Source organism: Scyliorhinus canicula, chromosome 2 (genome assembly GCF_902713615.1).
Source record: "Scyliorhinus canicula chromosome 2, sScyCan1.1, whole genome shotgun sequence".
Lineage (NCBI taxonomy): Eukaryota > Metazoa > Chordata > Chondrichthyes > Carcharhiniformes > Scyliorhinidae > Scyliorhinus > Scyliorhinus canicula.
In genome coordinates, this window is record NC_052147.1 from 94,756,462 (window position 1) to 94,778,910 (window position 22,449).

The window sequence follows — 22,449 nt, forward strand, 5'->3', positions numbered from 1 at the left end:
GATTCACATCAGCCCTTTCTGCAGAGAATAGGTTAGTTATGGATTCTGCTTGGATAGCCTGTAATGGTCTCCTGTACATAGATTCATCCAGGTTCCCTGCCAATTCAAAAACTCAGCCCTTTTGGAGAGAAATGGAGAGGGGAGAGGACCGCAGACCTTCCTCAGGAATGCCAGGATTCAAACTGAAACTAAACTCGGCCCTTGAAGTTCTGAATAACATTGCAATGGGATCAGATTCAAGTACCACTTGTTACTGGACAGAGCCCAGCCTTTTAGACCAATTCATTAGCCACCATCCAATCAATCAAACCAAGTCCCAGCCAATCTCTGTAATTGGTGCCAGTCAGATTACAGCTCCAATTTGAACCAGCACAGTAATCTCTCCTGCTGCTGAAATCCTCTGCTTGAATTAATGGCACAGGCCACTTGCCTTAAAGAAACATGTTAATTAATTATCCATGAATCAAAAATGTAACAGCCAAAATAAAAGAAAGGGGAAAGACGGAAACAAATAATGACTCTTGCAAAGATCAGAAGTGGGGTTGTGTAATCATCAGTGAACAATGTTCAGCACCATTCACGACTCCTTAGACACTGAAGCAGTCCACATGCAAATGCAAGAAGACCTGCACAATATCCAGGTTTGGGCTGGCATTCATGCTACACAAGTGCCAGGCAATGACCATCTCCAATAAGAGAAAATCAAAAAATCGCCCCTTGACATTTAATGGCATTACCATCGCTGAATCCCCCACAATCAACATCCTGGGGTTATAATTGATCAGAAACTGAACTGGACGAGGCATATAAATACTGTGACAATAAGCACGGTAGCATATTGGTTAGCACAATTGCTTCACAGCTCCAGGGTCCCAGGTTTGATTCCCGTCTTAGGCCACTATCTGTGCGGGGTCAGCATATTCTTCCCGTGTGCGTGTGGGTATCCTCCGGGTCCTCCAGTTTCCTTCCACAGTCTAAAGATGTGCAAGTTAGGTGGATTGGCCATGCTAAATTGCCCTTAGTGTCCAAAACTGCCCTTAGTGTTGTGTGGGATGACTGGGTTATGGGGATAGGGTGGAGGTATGGGCTTGGACAGAGTGCTCTTTCCAAGAGCCGGTGCAGACTCGATGGGCCGAATGGTCTCCTTCTGCAATGTAAATCCTATGATTCTATGATAAGCTGGTTAGAGGTCAGGAGTCCTGCGGCGCGTAACTCACCACCTGACTCCCCAGAGCATGTCCACCACTTACAAGGCACAAGTCAGGGGTGTGATAGAATACTCCTCACTTGCCTGGATGAGTGCAGCTCCAACAGCACTCAAGAAGCTGGACACTACCCAAGACTCTCGTAACCCCCACGGGGACCACAAGGAAACCATCATTAATCTTCCTGTGGGGCTTGTGGAATATGAGCTCCCCAGATAATGGGGATTGTTATGTATTACGGTAATTAAAAGCTGGCCCAAAGCTGATGTGGTTAGTTCTCCCAGCAAGAACTGTACTGGAAGCAATATGCTGCTTTGAACAAAACTTTATAAATAATTTCATAAATTAATGTTCATTTACCACCGGCATCCTCCAAGTTACTAAACTGGTGACAAAAATTAAAGGAAACTCCAGACTCGCTCATAGAACCACCTGACCGCCTGAAGTTGCTCTTTGGGGCATGACGTTGTGACCATTTAAGATGCTGTTGTTTGGAAAGTTGGAAGCCTTTGATGCAGGCTTGGAAGATTGGAACCAGTATGTGGAGAGCATGAGGTACTTTTTCCAGGATTTTGAGGGAGGACCAGTAGATGGTGATCTTCCTGACTGCTTGCAGGGCCCAGACATTTGGGATTGTAAAGAGAATGACTTATCTGGTGGCGCCAGACTCCAAATCTTTTGATGAGCTAGTCGCATTGGTTTCAGAACACTGGCCTTCTGTAATTATGCAGCGGTATCGTTTTAACACAGCATTGCAGTCTCTAGGCAAATCAGTTACTGACTTCTTGACCCGCGTAAGATCTCTGGCTGAACACTTGAGTTTGGGCCATCCCTCTCTGTGATGCTGTGGGAACAAGACGGTATCAACAACATGGTCACATGGAGGAATCTATTGGCGGAACCCAGCCTGGATTTGAAACGGACGATTGCATTTTCGCTATCTTGAGAGCACTTGGAGAAAGGACTGCAGGGGTCCATAGACAGTGGTATCAATAGTTTGACTCTCCCTTCCTTACCAACCTCTTGGAATCTAGGGATAGTGGTGGTCTGGCCAGATTTCCTCCAAAGGGGCAGCCTCAGAGACAATTTCGCAACAGGGTTAGGATCTTGGTTGTTACCGCTGACCTGTAATATACCTCCCCTGAGAATGATGGGGACAGCCAGCCTGATTGCCAATTGTGAGGGAGGCGGACCCGTGATGGTCAGGACCACCAGGTTCGCGCAGAGAATGGCGTTCACGACAACCAACCAGATTGCTATGAAATAGGGCTTTTTATGTGGACACCCTGTTAAGGAGGACTGTTTAATACAATTAAACTGTCACTGTTCAAAAAGGTAGCACCGAACCAGGTCACACGACAGGTTAATGGTCATCCGGTGACTATGGAAATGGAAATTGGTGCTGCTGTCTCCATTGTGGACCTCCACATATTTCAGTGGCTTCATGCAGGATTCATGCCACTGACGATTTGCGATACCAAAGTGAGATTGACTACTTACATTGGGGAGCCTTTCAGATAGTAGTGACCACCATGACTCGTGTTTCGCATGGGCAGCGGTCGGTTCTCCTTCTGTTGGTTGTGGTGCAGGGACCGGGACCAAATTTATTTGGGCGCAACTATTTTAGAGACCTCCGTTTCGACTGGCATCAGGTCTTTCGAATGGGTACTGGAAGTCTGTGCGACATGCTGGATAAATACCATGAGGTTTTCTCGGAGGGCCTGGGTAGGATAAATGGGGCCAAAGACCATATCTATGTCGTTCTGAGGCTCAACACCGATATTTCAGGTCGAGGCCTGTCCCTTATGCTTTGCTGCCGAAAGATGACGAAGCACTTCGGTGACTGCAGGACCTGGAGGTCATATGTCCGGTTCAGTTTGCAGAATGGTTCATGCCTGTGCTGCCAATAATGAAACCCGACAAAACTGTCCGTCTCTGCGGTGATTTTTTTTTTTTTAAATAATTTTTATTGAAAGAGTTTTTCCATACAGACATTTACCCCTACTAATTTTTAAATTATTTACAACACAATCCCTCTAGGCAAATGTCCCTCCCTCGCCCGCCCTCTCGCGCGCACCAGTCCTCCCCCCCCCCCCCCCCCCCCCCCCCCCCGGCAACCTTAACAACCAAGGCAGCCTACAGTTTCAGACATGAGCAGCGAGCAGGCTTGCCCGCGTTACAGTCGTGCGTGTCCCCCCACGACCCTTGCTGCCCCCCCCCTCCCCTCCCCCCCCCCTCCCTCCCCCCCCCCCCTCCCCCCCTCCCCCCCCCCCCCCCCCCCCCCCCCCCCCCCCCCCCCGGGTTGCTGCTGCCACGACCCCGAACGTCTATCTCTGATCTAAAAAGTCAAGGAAAGGTTGCCACCGCCTGGCGAATCCCTGTACCGACCCTCTCAGGGCAAATTTGATCCTTTCTAGCTGAATATAGCTAGCCATATCGTTAATCCAAGTTTCAACGCTTGGAGGCCTCGCGTCCTTCCATTGAATTAATATCCTTCGTCGAGCCACTAGGGACGCAAAGGCCAGTATTCCGGCCTCCCTAGCCTCCTGTACCCCCGGTTCTACCCCGACCCCAAAGATCGCAAGCCCCCATCCTGGTTTGACCCTGGACCCCACCGCCTTCGACACCGTCCTTGCCACCCCCTTCCAGAACCCTTCCAGCACCGGACATGCCCAGAACATATGCACATGGTTCGCTGGGCTTCCCAGACATCTGACACACCTGTCCTCACCCCCAAAGAACCGGCTCATCCTTGTCCCCGTCATGTGAGCTCTATGCAGCACCTTAAATTGAATGAGGCTCAGTCTCGCACACGAGGAGGAAGAGTTGACCTTCTCCAGTGCATCCGCCCACGTCCCGTCTTCTATCTGCTCTCCCAGCTCCCCTTCCCACTTGGCTTTCAGCTCCTCCCCCGATGCTGCTTCCGCCTCCTGCATTATCTTGTAGATGTCTGATATCTTCCCCCCTCCGACCCAGACCCCCGAGAGCACCCTATCACTCGCCCCCTTACTGGGGAGCAGGGGAAACCCCTCCACCTGCCGCCTAGCAAATGCCTTCACTTGTAAATATCTGAACATGTTTCCCGGGGGGAGCTCAAACTTCTCCTCCAGCCCTCCCAGGCTCGCAAACCTCCCCTCTATAAACAGGTCCTTCAGCTGCCGTATGCCCACCCTGTACCAGCTCTGAAATCCCCCGTCGATGTTCCCCGGGATGAATCTATGGTTCCCTCTTATTGGCGCCGCCAACAGACCTCCCATTTCACCCCTATGTCGCCTCCACTGTCCCCATATCTTGAGGGTGGCCGCCACCACCGGGCTCGTGGTGTACCTCGTGGGGGGGAGCGGCCATGGTGCCGTTACTAGGGCCCCCAGGCTTGTGTTGCCACAGGACGCCCTCTCCATTCGTTTCCAAGCTGCCCCCTCCCCTTCCATCATCCACTTGCGCACCATTGACACATTTGCCGCCCAGTAGTACCCCGAGAGATTGGGCAGCGCCAGCCCTCCACTGTCCCTACTCCGCTCCAAAAAGACCCTCCTCACCCTTGGGGTGCCATGTGCCCACACGTAGCTCATGATGCTACTCGTCACCTTTTTGAAGAAGGCCCTAGGGAGGAAGATGGGCAAGCACTGAAATAAAAACAAGAACCTTGGGAGGACCGTCATTTTGATTGACTGCACCCTCCCCGCCAGCGACAACGGTACCATGTCCCACCTCTTAAACTCCTCCTCCATCTGTTCCACCAGCCTGGAAAAGTTCAACTTGTGGAGGGTCCCCCAGTTCCTTGCCACCTGCACCCCTAAGTACCTAAAGCTCTTTCCTGCTCGCTTGAAGGGGAGTCTCCCAATACCCTCTCCCTGGTCCCCCGGGTGTATCACAAAAACCTCGCTTTTGCCCAAATTTAATTTGTACCCCGAAAAGTCCCCAAACTCTGCTAATAGTTCCATTATCTCCGGCATTCCCCCTTCTGGGTCTGCCACGTACAGCAGTAGATCATCCGCATACAGCGATACTCGATGTTCCTCCCCTCCCCTAGTCAGTCCTCTCCACCCCCCTGAACCCCTCAGTGCCATCGCCAACGGTTCAATCGCCAGTGCGAAAAGTAGGGGGGATAGGGGACATCCCTGCCTGGTCCCTCGGTGGAGCCCGAAATACTCCGACCTCCTCCCGTTTGTCACTACACTCGCCGTCGGGGCCGAGTAGAGCAACTTCACCCACTTAATAAACCCTTCCCCAAACCCAAACCGTTTCAACGTCTCCCACAGGTTCTCCCACTCCACCCTATCGAATGCCTTCTCCGCGTCCAGCGCTACCACTATCTCAGCCTCCCCCTCCACTGCCGGCATCATAATTACATTCAGCAATCTCCGCACGTTCGTGTTGAGCTGCCGCCCCTTCACGAACCCCGTCTGGTCCTCATGGATTACCCCTGGCACACAATCCTCTATTCTAGCTGCCAGGATCTTTGCCAGCAACTTGGCATCCACGTTCAGAAGCGAGATAGGCCTGTAGGACCCGCACTGCACGGGGTCTTTATCCCGCTTCAATATCAGGGAGATCAGAGCCTGCGACATTGTCGGGGGCAGAACCCCCCCCTCTCGCGCCTCATTAAAGGCTCGTACCAGTACCGGTCCCACCAAGTCCACATTTTTCTTATAGAATTCCACCGGGAACCCATCTGGCCCCGGCGCCTTCCCCGCTTGCATCTGACCTATTCCCTTGACTAGCTCCTCTAGCCCTATTGGCGCCCCCAGCCCTTCTACCAGCCCCTCCTGGACCCTTGGGAACCTCAATTTGTTTAGGAAGTCCTCCATTCCCCCTCTCCTTGTCGGCGGCTCAGACCGATACAACTCCTTGTAAAAATCCCTGAAGACCCCGTTCACTTCTTGCCCCTTCTGCACTACCTTCCCGCCCCTCTCCTTCACTCCCCCAATCTCCCTAGCCGCATCTCGTTTGCGAAGCTGGTGTGCCAGCATCCTGCTCGCCTTTTCCCCATACTCATAGACCGCGCCCTGTGCCCTTCTCCACTGCGTCTCTGCCTTCCTGGTGGTCAGCAGGTCGAACTTGACCTGCAGGCTGCGCCGTTCTTCCAGCAGCCCCTCCTCTGGTGCCTCCGCATATCTCCTATCCACTTCCAATAGCTCCCCCACCAGCCTCTCCCTCTCCTGCCTCTCCTTTCTTTCTCTATGCGCCCTTATGGAGATCAGCTCTCCCCTGATCACTGCCTTCAGGGCCTCCCAGACCATCCCCACCTGCACCTCACCCGTGTCATTCAAGTCCAGATAGCTCTCAATGCTCTTCCGGACCCTTTTACACACCTCGTCGTCCGCTAACAGCCCCACATCCAGCCGCCACAGCGGGCGCTGGTCCCGCGCCTCCCCCATTTCCACATCCACCCAATGCGGTGCATGATCAGAGATCGCAATGGCCGAGTACTCAGCTTCCCGTACCCTCGGGATCAGCCCCCTGCTCAACACGAAGAAATCGATTCTGGAGTACACTCTATGGACGTGGGAGAAAAAGGAATACTCCCTCGCCCTCGGCCTACCAAACCTCCATGGGTCTACTCCTCCCATCTGCTCCATGTACCCCCTCAGCACTTCTGCCGCTGCCGGCCTCCTATTGGTCCTTGCGCTCGATCTGTCTAGCCCGGGGTCCAGCACTGTGTTAAAGTCCCCCCCCATGATCAAGCCCCCTGCCTCCAGTCCCGGAATGAGGCCCAATAGGCGCCTCATAAAACCCGCGTCATCCCAGTTCGGGGCATATACGTTGACCATCACCACTTTCTCCCCCTGCAGCTTACCCTTCACCATCACATACCTACCCTCCTTATCCGCCACCACCTCCTCCGCCACGAACGACACCCTCTTTCCCACCAGAATCGCCACCCCCCGGTTCTTTGCGTCCAATCCAGAGTGGAACACCTGTCCCACCCACCCCCTTCTCAGGCGAACCTGGTCCACTACCTTCAAATGGGTCTCCTGTAACATTGCTACATCAGCCTTCAGTCCCTTCAGGTGTGAGAATACCCTTGATCTCTTGACCGGCCCATTCAACCCCCTCACGTTCCAAGTGATCAGCCGGGTCGCGGGACGACCCGCCCCCTTCCCCTGCCGATTAGCCATGTCCTGTTCCCTGCTCGCCCCGGGTCGACCCTCCCCTTCTGACCCGCTCCCCATGGCGATGTCCCCCTCCCCCCACCTCTCCAGTCCTCCACTTCCCGTTTCTGGTCTTTTCAGCAGCAACCCGGTGTCCCTCCCTAACCCCCCTCCCCCCCCCCCAGGCTAGGACCCCTCCTAGCCGCGATGTACCCTCCATCGTACTCCCGTAAGTCAGCTGGTTCACGCTGACCCGGCTGCTCCTGCCCCACTCCGACTCCCCCCGGCTCGGGGGGGGCCTCCCCCCCCCTTGCCACTCCTCCCTGGCCCCGCTCCAGCGCGGGAAAGGTCGCCATTGCTAGCCACGCCCCGCACTCCTCCCCTCCCCCCTCCTCTGCCCCGCGCGCGGGAAAACAGAGGAAAGCCCGCGCTTTCGCCCTGCCACACCCCACCCCGCCATCTTCAGTTCCACCCCCGTCCCCGTCCATGCCTGTAAAAGAACCCCCCCTAGGAGCCCAAATCCCCGATCTGCTCTCCCCCCCGTCCCACCTCCCCAACTTAACATTATAAATAACAGATAAATAACAAATAACAATGTACTTAACAGTCGCCCTCTACCAAACAGCATAAATAACCATAAATAACCATGAATAACCACAATAACAATAACTAAGGGAAGTTGGCAAAGGGGGAAAAAACATCAGAAGAAAAACCACAGCAAGAGTTCAAAATCCAAACAAAGAATTCAGCTGAAAGTACCCGAGCGGCTACGGCCGCCAAGTATCCCCTGGGTCTAATTCGAGTCCAGTTTCTCTTCCTGTACAAAGGCCCACGCCTCCTCTGGGGACTCAAAATAGTGGTGTTGGTTCCTGTAGGTGACCCACAAGCGCGCTGGCTGCAGCATTCCGAACCTGATCCGTTTTGCATGTAGCACCGCCTTCGTCCGGTTGTACCGGGCCCGCCGCTTTGCCACCTCCGCACTCCAGTCCTGGTAGACCCTCACCGTCGAATTCTCCCACTTGCTGCTCCTTTCCCTCTTGGCCCACTCCAGCACTCTCTCACGGTCGCTGAGTCGCTGGAACCGCACCAGCACCGCCCTCGGGGGCTCATTTGCTCTTGGCCTCCTAGCCATGACCCTGTAGGCCTCTTCCAGCTCCAGGGGCGAAGGGACGGCCCCTGCCCCCATCAGGGAGCTCAGCATTTCTGCTACATATCCCGGGAGGTCTGACCCCTCCAGGCCTTCTGCCAGGCCCAAGATCCTCAGGTTCTTCCGCCTCATTCGGGTATCCAGCTCCTCAAAACGGCTCTGCCATTTCAGGTGGAGTGCCTCGTGCACCTCTACCTTTCCCACGAGGACCGTGGCCTCCTCCTCCCTCACAGTCATCTCCTGTTGCAGCTCCCGAATCGACGCCTCTTGGGTCGCCTGGGCTCCCATCAGCCTGGTGGTCGTCGCATTCATTGACTCCAAGAGCTCCATTTTCAGCTCCGTAAAGAAGCGCAGGAGAGCGGCCTGCTGCTCCTCCGCCCATTTCCTCCATTCCTCGGGTGCTCCACCGGCCGCCATTTTGGTCTTCTTCCCCCGCTTTTTTTTGGGAGCTGCTGTTGCTTTCTTTACCACCCCACTCCGGGTACCGACCATAAAGTTGGTCTGGTTCTCTTCAGGGAGCCTTCCCCCACCGGGATTTGTCCTTACAGCGCCGTTGGGGCCCTCCAATCGGCCCGAAAACACCTTTGTAGCAGGAGCAGCCAAACGTGCGACTTAGCTGGTCATAGCCGCAACCGGAAGTCTCTGCGGTGATTTTAAACTCACAGTGAACAAGGCCTTGTGACAGGACCGCTCCTGCTGCCCTGGGTAGAGGATTTATACACAAGATTGGCTGGAGGATGCTCCTTGACGAAGCTGGACATGAGCAATGTTTATCAACAGATGGAGCTAGACCAGAGTCTAGAAAGTTTGCCACCATTAATACTCATCACGGGTTGGCTTAGTACTCATGCCTCCCATTTGGAGTTTCATTGGCCCTGGCAATCGGGTGATGGAAAGTATCTTGCAGGACATACCGAAGGTGGCCATCTATTTCGATGACGTGCTCATAATGAGACCCACATAGAAGATACATATGGATAACCGACAGGAAGTGCTCCGGCTGTTTTCCCATGTAGGTGCCCGGCTGCAGAGGATCAAGTGTGTGTTTCATGCTAGAACGGTTGCAGGGTGAACAGTAATGGTTTACACCCGGTGGAAAATGAGGTTCGAGCAATAAAAAGAGCCCCAACCCTGAAGAACATGACTGAGCTCCGGTTATTTTTATACCTAGTCGATTACTATGGGAAGTTGGCCACTTTGTTGGCTCCGCTCCAGCGCTATTGAGGAAGGACCAGGAATTTGTGCTGGGGCCCTTCGCAAGAGAAAGCATTTGTTGCTATTGAGAAGTGTCTGTCGTCCACGCAGCGTCTTGCACATTATGATCCGGCTAGGTCCCTAATCTTGATATGTGATGTTTCCCTCTACCGCATCAGGACGTTTGTCGTCCATGGATGGGGCAATGGCATGGAATGCCCCATTGTGTTCTCTTCGAGAACTCTGGTGAACACAGAGCGACATTACACTCCGATAGATAAGATGGCTTGGTGGTCATCTTCGAGATAAAAAAGTTCCACCAGTACGTTTATGGGCGACATCTTCTCATTGTAACCACCATAAGCCGCTGCTTGCCCTCTTCAGCTAGGACAAGGGAATCCCACCAATCTCATCGGCTACGATCCAATGTTGGACGCTTCTGCTCGCTGCATACCAGTACTCATTCCAGCACCACCCAGGCACGCCAATTGTTCATGCGGACACCCTCAGCTGTCTGCCACTGCCTGTGAGTTCCCCGCCCCCGTACACTTCGTCTGTGACGACTGCTCAGGTGGGCAGACGTGGGATTGGCAAAACACCACCTCCTGCTATTGAGCGGCAGGAAAAAGGAGGCCCTTCCGGTAACCCAGGAGAAGCTCCAGGATCTGTTGCCCAGAGGTTCGATGAGCTCAGTGTAGAAGACAGCATCATCTTGTGGGGAGCATCATCGACCCCACAAGGTCAGGAAGCCCTGCTCCAGGACATTCACAGTGGCCACATGAGAGCATCCAAATTGAAAATGTTGGCCCGCAGGTATGTCTGATGGTCTAGTATTGATGGGGTCATCAAAAGTGTCATGTGCAGCTGCCTAGCATACCAGTAGCATCAGAAACCCCCACCGGCAGTCTCCCTTCATCCTTGAGTACACCCGAGGTGCCCATGGGTACACGCAGGTTTTGCAGGACTGTTTATGGGCTCCATTTCCCGTGAGCTTGTGGATGCTCACTTGAAGTGGCTAGAGGTGTGTAAGATGGCCTCCACAATGTCCAGGGTCATGATGGAGAAGCTCCAAGGCATTTTTAGCACCCATGGAATCCCTGAAGTCCTGATGACAGCTAATGGGACACCATTCACCAACAAAAAATTTGCCGTATTTATGAAGTGGAACTGCATTTGGCATATTCTAACCGCTCCGTATCATCCCTCCTTCAATGGTCCAGCAGAAAAAGCAGTCCAAACCTTCAAGAGGAATTTAAAGAAGAAATCCACCGGATAGATGGACGCACAACAGGTGCGTTTCCTTTTTATTTATTGCACAGCGACCCATGTGATGATGGGAATCACCCCGGCATTGCTATTGTTGGTTCGCAGATTCAGAACCTGACTGAGTCTGACGTTTTCAACTCTCGGCAGAAAGGTAGAGGTACAACCAGAAATGCAGAAAAGCCGCCATGACTTGAGGACGCCTGGGCGTACATTTTACTCCAGGGATGCGGTCTACCTTCGCAGTTGCGGTAATGGAGAATTGTGGTTCCCAGGAGTAGTCCTAGAACGGATGGGTCCAGTCTCTTATAAGGTCTGATTCAAGGGAAGATCCACTGCAAACACTTGGGCCACCTAATGAAGGGGATTCCCACACAGCTCGACACCCGGCCGGCAATATTGGCGTCTCCATTACGTCAGGAACCACCCCTCAGCCTGGGTACCCAGCCATCTGGGTCACAATGCCCAAGAGCAAGAGGAGGACAACTCCAAGTCCAACATGGACGCTGAGGAAGCCTTCCGGAAGACGACAGTGTGTCGCGGACTGGGGTCTCAGCGGTAACAATTTGCTGGTTGGCAAATTGATAGACTCCACCCGACCCAGAGCCGCAACTGCCGGAAGCCCAGCCGCGGGCAAAGTGCCCCAGAAGACCCCCACCATTGGTGGCTAAAGGGGCACTTTCTGACTTTGGGAGGGAAGGGTGTCATAACTCCCAAGGGGAAACCATGATTGATCTCCCCGTAGGGCTCGTGGAGTGCGAGCTTTCCAGATAGGGGCTGGAGGCCACCCGCCTGGATCTTGTTATATACTAATATAAAAGCTGACCCAAAGCAGGACCTGGTGTGGTTAGTTCTCCCAGTGAGGACTGTACTGGGAGCGATATGTTGCTTTGAACAGAACTCTATAAATAGTTAAATAATTTAATGTTCATTTACCACCGGCACCCTCCAGTTACTAAAAGAACACAGCATCCTGCTTGATTGGTACCCTTTCCACAAGCATTCATTCCTTCCACCACCGATGTACAGTAGCAGCAGTGTGTATCATCGACAAGATGCACTGCAGGAACTCATCGAGGCTCCTCAGGCAGCGCTTTACAAACCCACAACCACTACCTTCTAGAGGACAAGGGCAGCAGATACATGGAGACACCACCACCTAGAAGTTCCCCTCCAATCACTCATCATCCTGACTTGGAAATATATCACTGGCGCTGGGTCAAACTCCTGGAACTCTCACTCTAGTAGCACAATAGGTGTACGTATGCCACATGGACTGCAGTAGTTCAAGAAGGCAGCTCACCACCATCTTCTCACAGGCATTTAGGGATGGGCAATGAATGCTGGTGTAGCCAGCAAAGCCCACATCCTTAGATGTCCACCGTCATCACTCCCTTTCCAACTGTGCCACAACAATCACATCCTTGTCAGCAGCCCCCCCCCCCCCAAAACAAACAACAGCCCCATCGCCCTCCCCTGCACTGACCACCCCACCCTGTGCTCCCATTAACTAGCCTGCTCAGCTAGCCTGGCAGCTCCTGCCAAGGCCTCCAAGGCTCCTACCCCCCACTGATTCACCCCATCCCATTTGCACTCCCCCACGAAACATAGAAAAAGAAAAAAAGGTGCACTCACCTTGATGCTCCACAAGCATCCTGCCACCAAGCCCAACAAATCACCTCGAAGAAGAAAACTCTCCAACAATCACCAAAAGGAATACTTCATACCTCCTCAAAAGTTCAAAGTCCACCTTCTCCTGCCAGTCCGTTATCTCTCAAAAATTCCGACAACTCCTCTGGAGTTCCAAAATAATATTCCTGATTCTGGAAGGTCACCCAGAGGTGGCCCTGGTACAACACTCCAAACATCACCCCCTTGTTAAAGAGGGAAGCCTTGACCCAGTTAAACCTGGCTGCCCTCTTCGCCAGTTCTTCGCCCAGTTCTGGTACACCCACAGCTTGTTCCCTTCCCAGATGCCTTCATTGTCTGCCTCGCCCATCGCAAAATCTTTTTCATGTCCAGGAAATGGTGCAGCCGCAGCACCATCGCCTTCGGTGGCTCACTCACCTGCGGCCTCCTTATCAGCACCCTGTGCACTCAGTCGACTTCCAGGGGCCGGTCGAAGACCCCCTCCCTCATCAATTTTTCCAACACCGTAGCCACATATGTGCCAGCGTCCACTCCTTCAATGCCTTCGGGCATCCCCACAATCCGCAGGTTTTGTCTTCTGGAGCAGTTCTCCAGATTGTCCACCTTCTCCTTCAGCTGCTTTTGGGTCTCACGCATCACACCCATCTCGGCCACCAATGAGGCGAGCTGCTCCTCATGCTCCCCCACTGTCTCCTCCACTTTCTGGTTCGCCTGGCCCTAGGACTCCAGCCTCTGCTCCACGTGGTAAACCCCCACTTTCAGCAGCTCTATCACCCTGGCTAGGTCCTCATGGGCTTCCCACCTCTGCTGGCTAAACATCTAATTTAAGAAGTCCACCAGCTGCTCCATTGACAGGCTCTTTACCCTCCGCCATCTTGACCTGCGGCCCACGAAAATTCAACTGCTTCACCAGCTCCCTTCTTTGCAACCAACTTCTGGTCCGTGGATCCATCCACCAGCCACACCAGTGGAGTCTCACTTTGTTCTATTACTCCTGCACCTTTTTCCATCCAAACTTCCACCCTACACTTGGTCTTGGTCTTGCCCCAAGCTTGTTAGTTTCTGCGTCTCCTTTTTTGATACAATGTATGGGATTTTAGGGCGTTCAGCTGGAACCGCGCTGTTGGTGTCCACTTTTTGAGTTTCGGACTCGTTGGTGCTGCAGACAAGGACAAAGGCAGTTATTCTAGACTTTGCCTCCCTAATAGCTCAGAGGCAGGTTCTGATTGGGTGGGGGTCCCCAGTGCCGCCGAAGGCTTCGGCTTGGTTTGGGGACCTGATGAAATTTTTGCTGCTAGAGAAAATCAAGCATACCAGTAATTTTCAAACTCAGGTTTGCAATCCATGGGCGGGTCGCGGGTGGGTGTTGGGTGGGTTGCAGAGCGATCGATCGTGGTGTTCCCGATCGCAGGAAGAAGTGCCCAACGGCCGCGACCGCCTTTTACAAAGGCCGGCCATGACCTGCTTTCAAGAATGCCTGTGCATGCGTGCCCCCTTAGCTGGATCTGGCAGTCCGCAGGCCCAGGGCCCAGCTAGGCAGACTGCCTCCTCCTGACATCATGCTGTCCCAGGACCAGATTGTTTTTTCAAATTGATGGAATTCTCCGCCGGAAGCGGCAGCAGAGAGCAGGTCACGTGCCCCATACACTGAGGTCATGTGCTCTGGGCGCGAAATCGCAGAGAAGAGATTCCTCCGTTTTGTAGCTGCCAGCAAGCAAGCAACAGGACTGTGTGAAGAACTGAAGATGGATCATTTTGTAATGAAGGAAGTGAGGACCAGAGACACAAACAGACCAGGATCTCAAAACCGAATCTGCTGGACAGAGCTCCTAAGGAGAGCCCATGGCAGGACAAAACAGAGCTGGTGTGAGCTGTATCCAGAGCTCCAGAGCCTCTGGTGAACAAACAATTAAGAAACTGAAATCAGGAACAAAGCAGGAGAAAGATGATTTTATGAGGAATGGGATTGTTAATTTTGCCAGTGCAAATCAGGATGCAAAGCCCATGTGTGTTATATGCAGGGAAGTACTGGCTAATTAAAATTTAAAACCCTCAAAACTTCAAAGGCATTTGAAGACTAAGCATGGCAAGTTCAAGGAAATTGTTGCATTAAAGGTAAGCAATAATGGTGCGTCGCGATGGTCGGACAGTGTGGGTTGAGAAGGCCGGCCAGCGTGGATCGTGAAGGTCAGCCGCCTTGAGTGGCAAAGGTCAGTCAACGTGGATCATGATTGTCGGCATGGGTCCCAAAGGTCAACCGTTTGGTAAAAGTGGGTCCCGAGAATAAAAGTTTGAAAACACTGAAGTATAGCATGAGGGGTCAGTGGAAGGGGTCCACTCGAGGTGGCAGCCTTTCATCTCCTTTTTCAGGGAACTGGTCACCGTCAGCTATTAGGTACGGGGATTTTTCTTCTCAGTTGGGTTAAGGTTTTGTTTACTTTATGGTGGGTTGGGGGCAGGGAGATTGGAGGACTGGGTAGCTGTATTTTGGGAATAAGGTGGAGCTGGGGTTGGTTGTATTGTTATGTTATAATGAAAATTTTGTTTGAATAAAAATATTTTAAAAAAATATGGTTGTGTAATGCAATGAGCAGGGAAGTAAGCTGAGAGTTTTTTTATTCTTTCATGGTGATATTCAATCAGTGCTACTTTCATGACTAGCTTTATATTCCAGATTGATTATTTAATTAAATTAACATTTCTACCATGGTGGAATTTGCACCCATTTCCCGAGAGCATGAGCCTCTGGAGTACTAGTCCAGTGATATTAGCACTATGCCACCACCTCTCTGTATTGTTCAAATAAAATAATTACTCTATGCTTTAAAAAAAGAGAGAACTTGCTTCTCCTCTGATTGTGACTTTTATAATTTATAATAGTCAAATATATACTTTATATCTTGCCGGTAAAATTCCTGTTTCAGCCCATGATCGACTGCTTTTTTTCAACCAAGTACCTTTCTATTGGTGCTGATTAGCCCTGTCAACATCAGGAACTTGTTGACTGCTGAAGTCGAGTTCTATTAGTGTCTAGTCAACCAATGGAACATATCATCAGTTTTTGACCAGTAAGTATTAATTTATGCAATTAGTGCACAGATCGATGTGTATCCTTGCTTTATTTTTTACAGTATCGTTCAAAGCCTGATTTCTGCTGGCGACTGGCTCGTGCATACTGTGACATGCTGGAGCTATCGAAAGATGAAATGGAGAAGAAGTCCTATTTGGTTAGCGGTAAGCCAGTTCTTTGCTGTAATTTGTGCATTAGAAGGCATTCAGTGTGGCTTCCTACAGGAACTTTGCTGGTTAAGTTAGTGAATAATTGAACCATATTACTTGGTGAGCAGGGTTACTGGTGGATAATCTGAGACTGGAACCGAGTAAAAAGTCAATATCTTAAGGATAGGAGCAGTGTGCCAGAAAACATTGTACGGTTTGAGGAGGCATGAGGGGAAGACGATGTGTGCGTGGTATTTTTATATCTGTTCTTTAAGCTTGTTTGCTGCAGTAAGTATTAATTCTGTCATGCTATATATTTTAATTTGATCTATGTAAGCTTTAAGAATAATAGAAGTCAAACAAACAAAATATTTTTAAATGTAAAACCATTTCTCTTCAATGCCAATCTATTAATGCTGTTGGTCAAAATTTTAAACTTTGTATGAATTGATCTAGATGTTGTTTATATCAGGTTTGCACATAAAGATTTTTTCTTTGCTATTTTCAAACAACAACAATAGCAGCATATTTATATAGTGCCTTTAATGAAACATCCAAAGATGTTTCACAGGCACGTTATAAAACTTAGTACGACACTGAGCAAGAAACGTTTGGTCAGAGAGGTAGGTTTCAAGAAGTTTCTTATTGGAGGAAAGTGAAGTGTAGGGGGGGCATTCCAGAATTGTGGGTCTCGGCAACTGCAGGCACAGCCACCGTTGGCAGAGCAATTATGACTGCGAATGCAGAAGAGGTCAGAATTAGAGGAGCATAAATCCCTCTGAGGATTGTGAGACTGGGGGAAATGACCGAGAATAGGAGGAATTTAAAAACCAGAATGAGAATTTTAAAATCAAACATTGCTTGACTGGGAGACAATGTAGGTCAGCGAGCACAGGAGTGATAGGGGAACGTCACTTGGTGTAAGTTAAGATGAGCAGAATTTTGGATGACCCCAAGTTGATGGAGGACAGAATGTGGGAGGCCAGCCAGGTGTATGTTGCAATAGTTGAGATTAAAACTTCCTGAATTACTCAAGTAGTCTTTTGACATTATATGGAATGGTTCATGGAGATATTGAGTACTACGGAAACAAGATTTTACCTATGGATTCAAGGGATATCAGACCGAACAAAAGGCAGGGGAATGGAGGGGACCGACATATAACAGTGGCCACTCAGTTCCTCCCAATTGTTATGGAAACAAAAGAAGGAACTTCTCGCATGAAGTTAACTGAAGTTTTTACTGGAATATAATATTTCACATTTTCAAAACATTTTAAGATTTATTCATCTTTATTATTGCTATTGGGGCAGCACAGTGGCGTAGTGGTTAGCATTGCTGCCTCAAGGTATTGCCTTTTTCTTTTCCTAAACTCTTTTACTCTGTCTTTTCTGTGGCTCTGTTCCAGTTATGGCAATCAGTAAATTTGTCCTTCTTTCGATGTTATGTACGTACTAATGCTTAGAGTCGGCAGGTATCGAATGACACCACCACAAGTTTCAACCTGCTGTCGATCAAAGAGCCAAACACCAGTTAGTTAGTTCAAGGTCAAGGGTACTTTATTTACACACAATTAGTCATTCAACATAAACACTACTAGTTAACTACACCTATTACTAAGACAACCTGTACTTAACTTCGGGCACCCGGCTTAGGTCAGAAAACAGTGGCCACTGTGCGATTCTGGATCTATCGAGTCTGAAGGAGTAACTGCTGCTCAGCTAGGCTGATCCGTCTGGTAGCGAGCGTTGAACTTGTACTTTCTTCTGGTGTTGCTGCACTTGGAGATGGCCGTGACCGGGGTACCAGGACCAAGAAAGAGCGAACATATGGCGGACTCTTCCTCTTATACTTAGGGGTTTTTGCGCTCTTTTGGGCAGTCCTTCGGTTTGGGCCCTACTAATTGGGTGATCCCTGATCACTCCGTTCAATTCCTTAACCAATAAGTGGGCGGGGAACTGGATGGCTGGGCGTGTCCCACGCAGTCACTGACCCCGTTGTTTACGTTTCCCTTGAATAGGGAGCTGCGCCGAAATGTCTGGGACTGTACAGGTTGCTTGAGTACCAGTCCTTTGTTTTGGTGAAGATGGGCCATCAAATGCTAATTGGCTCCATTAAAATGCTAATTGGACGGAGTTTCGATACCTGCCTGAGTCTTGGCTTGTCCATTTTACCTGCTAGGCTTTGCGAGTTTCTCTGTACCTAGTTGGAAGTGGCCATCACTGATGGCTATAACAGCGCCGAGATCCCAGGTTCAATACCAGCTCTGGGTCACTGCCCATGTGGAGTTTGCACATTCTTCCCGTGTTTGCGTGGGTTTCACCCCACAACCCAAAGTGTAGGTGGATTGGCCACGTTAAATTGCCCCTTAATTGGAAATAAGTAATTGGGCACACTAAATTTTTAAAAATATATATTGCTATTGGAGGAAAAGAGCAGTCATCTCTCCTTGTCAAGATCATAATCCCTGTAGAGAAAGTCTGTTGTTCAAATTTATTAATTTTACCTTTCGTATATGTTTAACAGAAAACTTCAGTCTTCTCATTTCACTTAAGCTCCTGAACACTTGACCTAACATACAGTAATAATGTAAATTTGAATCATAGAATAAAATCACAGCACAGAAGGAGTAGGGGGCAGCACGGTAGCATGGTGGTTAGCATAAATGCTTCACAGCTCCAGGGTCCCAGGTTCGATTCCCGACTGGGTCACTGTCTGTGTGGAGTCTGCACGTCCTCCCCGTGTGTGCGTGGGTTTCCTCCGGGTGCTCCGGTTTCCTCCCACAGTCCAAAGATGTGCGGGTTAGGTGGATTGGCCATGCTAAATTGCCCGTAGTGTAAGGTTAATGGGGGGATTGTTGGGTTACGGGTATAGGGTGGATACGTGGGTTTGAGTAGGGTGATCATTGCTCGGCACAACATCGAGGGCCGAAGGGCCTGTTCTGTGCTGTACTGTTCTATGTCTATGTCTATTTGGCCCACTTGTGCCTCTGCTGACTCTTTGAAAGCACCATCCAATTAGTCCCTTTTCCTACTCTTTTCCCATAACAATTAACATTTTTCATTTTCAAGTACCTATCCAATTTCCTTTTGAAAGTTATTATTAAATTTATTTTCCTATCCTTTCAAGCAGTGCATTGCAGATCACCTTGATTCTCCATATTTTTTTTATTTATGTTGCCTTTTGTTTTAGATCTGCGTTGTCTGGTCACCAACCCTTATGTCACTGGAAGCTGTTCACTCTACCAAAGCCCTTAAGCTGGGGTTTAATCAGTGTTTCCTGAAGGTTTCTATTGTTTTTGTACTCTACATTTACATATCCATAGATAAAGTGCAGGATGAGTTACGGGGATAGGGTGGAGTCGTGGGTTTAAATAAGTGCTCGTTCCAAGGGCCGGTGCAGACTTGATGAGCCGAATGGCCTCTTTCTGCACTGTAAATTCTATGATTCAATGAGAGAATTCAGAATATCCAATTCACCTAACAAGTACGTCTTTCAGTACTTTGTGGGAAGAAACCGGAGCACCCGAAGGGAACTCGCGCAGATACTGGGAGAATATGAACAGTCACTTGGACAAGTGCAGTTTTATTAGCGCTAATCACTGTCCAAGAGTAGGCACCATCTGGGCTGGAGTGGAAGAGATTGTGATGGACCGGGGCTGGTGGCAGAGTATTGCTGTCCATTTTCCCGCAGAAAAATGGATGATCTAAGTAAAACGTGGAAATATTGTGAACAGAAATTAAGCTGCTGATGGATTCAAGGCGGCATAAACAGGTTGGTGGAATAGGTTGACTGATATGTTTGACTGTTGAAATTTACCGCAAAGAAGTGCAAAGTGATACATTTTGCTGAGAAGAATTTGGAGGGGCAACATAAACTAAAGAGTACAATTCTAAAAGGGGTGCAGGAAGGGACAGATCTGGGGTTACGGTAAGTCCTCATTTTAATTTCATATTACATTCCAGGAAATCGTGACATTAAGTGAAACAGCTTAATGTGAAGCATGGGTTCACGTGGGAATAAAGTTTAAATCTGAAATTAGGTTCCGTTGGATATTCTTCGCCTGTAGAAATATTGTACCATACGTGTGGAACGCTGCATTCCTAGCTGGAATAGCTTGCAAAATAAAATCAGTCACTAAATATAAAAGTTATTATAAATCCTGTATAATTTCAAATTAGGAAACTAGAATTAGAAAATCAAAGTTTAAAGGAAATGGTAGAAGAGACGGTTAATGATGATGGCTTTTGTAGCCCTCTAAAATGGACACCAGTCTACAAAATGGAGAACTGCTAAGACTGCAGGGAAAAACAGCCATAGTAAGGACAAACAGCTTGCAGTAGCTTTCAACAGTGAGACACTCGTAAAAACCGGTTTCAAGGCAGGTGCAGAGACTCAGCCAAAGGTGCAAATAGGAAAGCAATCTGCATACTAATGAGATGATACCGGCCCAGTCCCAGATACAATAGAAACATTTTAAGTATCGATTTATACTTTCTATAGCTACCCAGCCAGAATGGCGCCAGAGAACCCAGGTCAATGACCCCTAGGAACCGTCCCCGCCATCGAGGAACGACTCCAGGATAGGGGAATTCGAATGATATCGATTGGGAAAGACCCAATCGATACCTAGCAGGTGAAAGAGCCCGCCCCAAGGGGCACGGACCTCTGGGACCTATAAAAAGAAGGTCAAGCACATGATTCAGTCTGTTGCTTCCAGACTCCGGCCTAGGCTGTTGCATCCTGACTCCGAACCCAGCCTCCAGATCCTGTCTTTCATCACCGGCCGTTGAGCATCAGCCATCTTTCAGTAAGTGCCAAAACAACGATCGCTACGTGACCCAGGCATTGCTTATACTCTTGCCGACTATTAGTGAACAGAAGGTGTAGTCCAGAAAGGAACAAAGGCCTTGTCCCCTGACCTTGCTGGTTCCTACTTAGATAAGTATTTAGTCGTTTAATAGTAGAAATAAGTATTAGTCTTTTAGCGTGTGCATGAGTATTTATTATATCTGTTATAATAAACACTAATTGTTTAAACTTACTGATCGGTGTTAAGACTTATTGCTTTGAACTTGACCTTGATAACTTGTGACGGTGTCTCTGTTACGGCACCTGGCGACTCCTGAGCATAGATACAGATACAGAGCCAAACCAGTGTTAAGCACATGTCCTTTAAATGGAGGCGTGTTAATCACACTAACAGTAGAACGAGCAACGCTTTCAACTAGTTAAAGGGGCCGAGGGCTCAGGAGTGGTTAGTAAAGTTTCCAGAACACATAATAGAACAGAGAGTCTAGAAGGTGGCCGGAACCTTCAAGCAGAACAAAAACAGGGACAAGTATGAGAAGGGAGATGGTCAATGCAGGATTTCAGGATGTTGTACCTAAATACACGCAGTATACGGAACAAGGTAAATGAGCTTGTTGTGTACACTGAAATTGGCCTGTACGATGTTGTGGGCCTCACAGAGACATTGCAGCAAGGGGATCAGGGCTGGGATCTAAATATCCAATGATACATGTCCTATTGAAAGGGCAGGCAAATGGGCAGAAGGCTGTGGGGTTGCATTATATTAGTAAGAAATTAAATTAAATCAACAGCGATATAGAATTAGAAGGCATAGAATCTGTGTGGATAGAGTTGAGGAATCACAAAGGAAAAAAGACCCTGATGGGAGTTATTTACGGCCCTTGGCAGTAGTTGGGATGTAGGGCAGAAAATAAATCGGGAGGTAGAGAAGGCACATAAGAAAGGCAATATTACAATAATCATGGGGGACTTCAATATGCAGGTGAACTGGGAAAATCAGGTTGGTAGTGGATCCCAAGAAAAGGAATTTGTCTACAAGATGGTTTTTTGAACAGCTTGTGACAGAGCCTACGAGGGAACAGGCAATTCTGGATTTGGTGATGTGTAATGAGGCAGCCTTGATTAGGGAACTTAAGGTGAAGGAACTCTTGGGGAGCAGTGTCCACACTATGATAGAATTTACCCTGCAGTTTGAGAGGGACAAGCTAGAATCAGATGTAACAACATTTATATTGAATAAAGGTAACTACAAAGACATGAGGGTGGAGCTGGCCAGAGTTGATTGGAAGGGGAGTAAAGCAGGCAAGACAAAAATGGCAGGGGTTTCTGGGGGTCATTCAGGAGCACAAAAGAAATTGCACTGTAGCACAATGGTTAGCACTGTTGCTCAGCACCAGGGAACCGGGTTCGATTCCTGGCTTGGGTCACTGTCTTTGCAGAGTCTGCACATTCTCCCTGTGTCTGCATGGGTTTCCGCTGGGCATTCTGGTTTCCTCCCACAAATTGCAAAGGACTTGCTTGTTAGGTGAATTGGACATTCTGAATTCTCCCTCTGTGTACGTTCTCCCTCAGGCGCTGAAATTTGGCAACTAGGGGACTTTCACAGAAACTTCATTGCAGAGTTAATGTAAGCCTACTTGTGACACGAGTGAAGATTATTGTTATAGTTATTATTAAATTCATCCCAAGGAGGAGGAAACATGCTCAGGGGAGAACAGGGCATCCATGGCTGACAAGGGAAGTCAAGGACAGCATTAAAACAAAAAAAGAAAAAGCATACAAGGTGGTGAGGTTTAGTGGGAAGCCAGAAGATTCGGAACCTTTAAAAGCGAGCAGGTGACAAATGGTGTGTCTCAGGGGTCAG

General features: G+C 49.5%; 1 protein-coding gene across 1 annotated transcript in view; it reads left to right on the plus strand.

Moving 5' to 3' along the window:
• rmdn3 (regulator of microtubule dynamics 3) overlaps positions 1 to 22,449 on the plus strand; it is a 411,523-nt gene that overhangs the window by 64,104 nt on the left and 324,970 nt on the right. Inside the window, exon 5 of the mRNA XM_038783476.1 lies at positions 15,686 to 15,788. Within this exon, the coding sequence (XP_038639404.1) occupies positions 15,686 to 15,788 (103 nt within the window). The remainder of the gene's footprint in view (positions 1 to 15,685; positions 15,789 to 22,449) is intronic.